This window comes from Capsicum annuum, chromosome 4, assembly GCF_002878395.1.
Source record: "Capsicum annuum cultivar UCD-10X-F1 chromosome 4, UCD10Xv1.1, whole genome shotgun sequence".
In the NCBI taxonomy this organism is placed as follows: domain Eukaryota; kingdom Viridiplantae; phylum Streptophyta; class Magnoliopsida; order Solanales; family Solanaceae; genus Capsicum; species Capsicum annuum.
Window position 1 is genome coordinate 9650141 of NC_061114.1, and position 5804 is coordinate 9655944.

The following is a 5804-nucleotide window of genomic DNA, read 5'->3' on the forward strand; positions in this document are numbered from 1 at the left end:
GTTAATCCTTCGCTAGACTGCGACAGAAATTGATCTATTGTTAATTTTCGTCGCTAAATGCTATTTTTTTTGTAGTGAAATTCAATCACAATCCACCATTAAAATCATGTAGAAATCATTAAAATAAGAAATAAACAATGCAAGAGTAAAACCACCAAAACCCTCAACCCTAGCTTGAATTAAACAACCAAGAGATATGTAAATACCAAGTAATTTGATGCAATAATATAATAAGTAAAATAGGGAGCGTCCAACATGCTTTTTTTGATGAATAGGGTTTGAATCTGAGCCTTGAATCTGAAACACTAGATATTCTTGCCTCTAAGAATGTTTTGGGGATAGAAGGAAGAGTTATTGATATTTTTTTTTTTTAGAATGATCGTAATTCAGTGTTCAAAAAAGATTTTACACACATAAGGGTTGGACCTCATAAGAAAAATGACTAAAATACTCCTAAGATTATCTAGAGAACTTTTCCAGAAATAAGTTCCCACGATCTCACTTACGGCCTGTAGGTAGTACCTATGGCCCGTAAGTAGGGTCATAGGTATCAGACCCTAATTTCAGCTCTCGGAACCTACTTACACCCCCAACTTACGGTCCGTAAGTAGTACCTACGGCCCGTAGGTAGGGTCATAAGTATCCGACCTTTTTCAGCTCTCAAGAACCACTTACGACTCCCCAATCTACGACCCGTAGGTAGGTAGACAGCTTGACAGGGCTTCAGTAAAATGACAATAAATTTTTACTTTGATGTCGGATTAAAGCAAAACTGAATGCGTTGGAAACTAATTAAATTATATATCATTTGGTGGGTCTTGAGCTCAAAAAGACTTTATAGTATAGGAGTTATTCATGTTTGAAATTGACTATAGCAAGACACTTCGTGAGAAATCAATCGGTAAGGTAGGTTTTGACTTGGCCAAGAGTTAGAAGTTATTTGAGGCATTAATACATGCATAAATCACTTTCAATAATGTTGGGGGATTTACTTACATTTACACAACATTGGGTGCATGAAGGTTCTAAAATTTTCGAGCGTTGCAGAAAAAATTATAGTTTTTGTAATTTCTTCTTTGGTTTGAGAAGATTTTTAGATAGGATTATTACTTGAGAAAATTATCGTTTTGCAGTTTCTTCTCAAACATTAATTGTAGTTCTAAAGGTGGTGAAAAATGGAGAGGTGAAAGTAAGATGGTGGTGGAAAATGAATGATTAGAAATATGATGGTGGTAAAAATGGAGAATAATGAACGAGTAATGGAGGGGGTTAGGGTACGATGGTGAAAACGGAAAAAAGGAGGGGTAGGGGGTAAAATGATGGAGGTGAAAATGAGGGAAAACGAAGGAAAAACGGAGGGGTGGGGTTAGTGTAGGAGGGTGGGTGTAAACAAGAAAGGTTATTTATTTATTTTAATTTTTTATTAAAAGTTTTATTTATACGTGTCCTATGTGCGTGAAATTGCGCGTGTTTTCAACTCACCCATTAAATTGTTACCTAGGTTTAGTCAATGGTAAGAGGAGTTTAAAATAGAAAAAAATATATAAAGTAGCATATTTAAGTATTAAATTATAAAAAATAGCAACACTTTTATCAAATTACATTTTGTAGCATATGTATTTATATTTTTGTAGCAACAGTTTGCAAAAATACAAAATACATATTGATCATAAGGGCAGTAAAAATCATATGTATTTGTATTTTTGTAGCAACAGTTTGCAAAAATACAAAATACAACTTGTTATATTATGTAGTTATGAAACTGTTGCTATGAAACTCATAATTAATGGGATAAGTATGTTATTTTTGAATTTTGCCCTTTAAAATATTGTAATTCATTGAGTGTATGGGTTCAGATGATAAAGACCTAAGGTGTTCACGTTACAAAATTCGGACAAATATAAGAATTTAATAGATGATTTTAAAGTTTGAAGAAAAAAATGAAAGGGAATGATGAGAGAAAATGAGAATGAGGGTATTTTAGTAGAATGGGGGGATGTGAAGTTCTTTTTTAAAAAAAAAAAACAAATAAAGAATCTTACAAGTTTTTAAAATACTGTACCAATTAGCCCCTGACCCCACTCCTTTTATGTAAAATTCTAAAAAATAAATTAGATATCTCTTTTTCAAAATAAGTTTTCAAAATATCTTCTCTTACAAATCTTCTCATGTTAGATTATTCTTAATGACAATGTTCCACCTTAATAGAGAAAATATATTTCACAAGAAGTTACATGAAGGATGATAACCTCAAGATGCACAACAAATATGAAAGTTGTAACCAATCATAGTAGCTTCCCAAAAGAAAACATGGTTACTCACTCTTATTTATATATTATTATATATTCTTACTCAAACTTGAACATTATTTAACATGCTTGAATAATATCAAGCATTTATTTATTTAATAGATCATTGCATGTCACAATGATTTGTATATATATTACTGTATTTAACTCGAAGGATATTCCCAAAATAACCTTCGTCAATAACATTGACGAATAACATTCTTTTATATTATATTGTTATATCTAGCTTGAAGAATAGTCCCAAAATAACCTTTATCAGTAACAGTTCGTTTGTCACATTGAGCCCCCCATCCTTCAAATGCAGATGGAACACAGTTTGTACAGAGCCAACTATCATCGCAATCACTTTCGACCTTGCAATATTTCAAGCAAGTAATAATATCACCAAGTGGAAGTACTTTTTCTTTAATCTCTACAACATCAACTGGTAAGTCTTGTAATGCCATTGCTTGCATCTTATTATTAACTGCACATTAGAAACATATGAAAGATTAGACTAACAATATACATAAACACTTAGATATTGATATCCTTCTAAGTGTTTATAACAAATTAAAAAAGAAAGTAAAACATATAAATGTATTGATTGATAACCTGAAATTGAAACAAAAAGAGCAATGAAGAGAAAATATTGCTTAAAGGAGGCCATGTTAATTAATTTGGCTCAAAGATAGATAGATGTAAAATATATAAAAGATTGATTAATTTGTAAATATTGATGTTTTTCTTCCTTCATGGAAGGCTCTATTTAGTATTGAGACTTATGAGTAAATGAAAAATGGTCACTTTAGTATTTGAGGTACGCTTAAAATAATTTTTTACTCCCCCAATCCATTTTTACTGGTCCCAATATACTAAAAAATTATATCCACTAATATTTATTCAGTTTAAAAAATTAAAGGATAATTTATCATCATGTATTCATTTTACTCTCGCTATTAAATACTACTTATTCATTATATTTATTGTTTTATGAATTTAGTAAAATTTGTATTTTTCAACAAGAACTTCAAACACATATTTAAACTAAATTAAAAACAATCAAATAAAGTTGTAACTTTGTATTCTCAATTTTAAACTTTACCAATAAGTTTAACTCAACTTATGAATTTCAGCAAAATGAAGTTCAAATTATTTTTTGGGAAATAGCGATACTAAACGTGTAGAAAGAGATGAAAATTAGAAGATTCAAGTCCAATGAATTCACGACGTATCTTTAAGAAAATTATTCCCCTTAAGTTTCTAAGGTTATGAAATATATTCTTCCAGGACAAAATGAATTACATCAACAAAATGATGGTACCTCAAACTCTGTCGAACAACGAACGCACTGAACCATTTGTAAATCACACTTGAGTTTTTAGGAGGTTGTTTTTCACTTCAAAATTTTGTGCATATACCTAAGGAAAAATTCAAGTATTTATAGTCAAAAGGTGATACCTCAAAAAAGAAGCAATGACTCTTGAAAAGACACACTATTTCAGACCGTCAGGACACCTGCGGACCCACCTGCGCCCATAGGTCGCTATTAGTCAAAAATAGGACACTGCCCTTGACTTGTGCGACCATCTATGCCCGCAGATCGATACCTACCTCAAAGGGTCACATCTCTTCGAGGTGCGTTGTGAGATGTGTCCGCACTTTGAGGTGTATTATGACATGCGTCCGCACTTCCTCGTGTGTATTCACAAAGTGAGAATATTTTCGTATCGAACTTTTTGTATCAACACCTCATTAACTCTTAATTAAGTTTCAAATGAATTTTGTCCAAAACAATCATAATCATAAAGCGTTCAGATACCGTTATTGTGAGATGTACTTATAATCATGGGTGACTCAAGGGTAAGACTAGTGAATTATTTGCTTTAGGCCCCAAAATTTTGAAGCCTCAAAAAATTAATAGTAAATTTCATGATTGCAATTTCACTTGAAATAATAATGAAGATTGTGAAATACGTTAAAAAAAAATTATCCTAAGAAAATACAAAAAGAAAGAGATACCTAATTTTTTTACTAAAAATATTTTAGAACTTCGAATTAAACAACTCAAACTTCATATTAATAATTAATATTTTAACAACAACATCCAAGTTAATGTATTGCAAACAGATGGCTAACATCTTATTAATTAGAATGAATCTTTTTTTTAATCAAAAACCATATTATATGTGAAGTTAAAGGTTGTCTTTTAAAATATTACACCAAAAATAGCTAATATACAATAACAAAAAAACAACTTTAAATTATTATACTATTATTTTATATGTATAATTATATATTCAAGTCCTGTTGTTTAAATTTGACTTTAGGCCATTAATTTTATTGAAAAGACCTGCTTGTAATTAAAAATTCGTCACCTGAAACAATACAAGCGGCTTTAGCGACTTGTTAATTTGTAATGATGAATATTATTAATATATTTTTTATGAATTGAAATGGATTGTACTGACAAATAAGATGAGCAACAATCAATTCAAATTTAGACGAATTGAGTGGGTCACATTTTTATAGGCTAATTTTATTATATTTTTATAGAATTTCATGTATATTTGTTAATGTGAGAGCGTTTTTTTAAATGAACAAGTCCTCGTTGTAGTCACTAGAAGATGGTAATCAACACCAAGAAGAAATTTAAAAAAAAAAAAAAAAATTTGCATCTCAAAATGTTAAAAACAAGTGTTTTCACGTATCAATAATTTTATTAATCTCTCTTGAATGAAAATATATATACTCGATAATAAAAAAAATTAGTTAAATCTCAATATAAATATCGAACATATCACACATGATGAAAAATCAATGCATTTGTTGGTAAGAGCAAAGACATTTTGAGGACCTATATATATATATATATATATATATATATATATATATATATATATATATCATTTGTTAGGCAAGAAGACAAAGGGGTAAAATACGATATTTTTTTCATTCACATTGTCACACCCCTTTTTCTTTACTCCAAAGATTATGTTTTAAGGGTTGAAAGAGTTTTAATTATTAAAGTGACAAAAGATGAAAATTTGTTTCGAAAAAAGATTATTTTTAACAATCAAAATTTAGAGTCGCCACTTGGCATAAATCGGGTATGCCGAGTCACCCATGGATATCCTTTTTCAAAATGGTTTTGACTCTTTAATACTGGTTTGCGAACAGAGATTCCGGCTAAGGAATTCTGTTGATCGAGGGGAAGGTGTTAGGCACCCCTCGATCCCGTGGTTTGACCACGGTCGCTTGTCAGAACGTATCGGCTAAATTGACATTACAAATGCATAAACCACACAAAGCACGCAAAAACAATCATTCAAGCAAACAGAACAAAATAATCCAAAATATAACGTCCAGTCCACTTATACAGTCCTGAAAAATGAAAAATGCGAAAATGTAAACTTATTCTATTCTAAACTAATCCTAAACTACTCCTATGCTTTACCCGACGCCTCGGGCCTTCATCACGAACGTCCTCCGGGTACAAGATACCTCGGGGCATTC

At 30.7% G+C, this 5804-nt stretch overlaps 1 protein-coding gene across 1 annotated transcript; it reads right to left on the minus strand.

The window, feature by feature from the left end:
• Window positions 1–2512: 2512 nt before the first annotated feature.
• LOC124897905 lies at window positions 2513–2958 on the minus strand. The gene is made up of 2 exons (XM_047411508.1): window positions 2904–2958; window positions 2513–2775 (listed from the first exon to the last, which is right to left on the minus strand). The coding sequence occupies exons 1-2, from the start codon at window positions 2956–2958 to the stop codon at window positions 2513–2515; spliced, it is 318 nt and encodes a 105-aa protein (XP_047267464.1).
• Between the last annotated feature and the right edge of the window lie 2846 nt (window positions 2959–5804).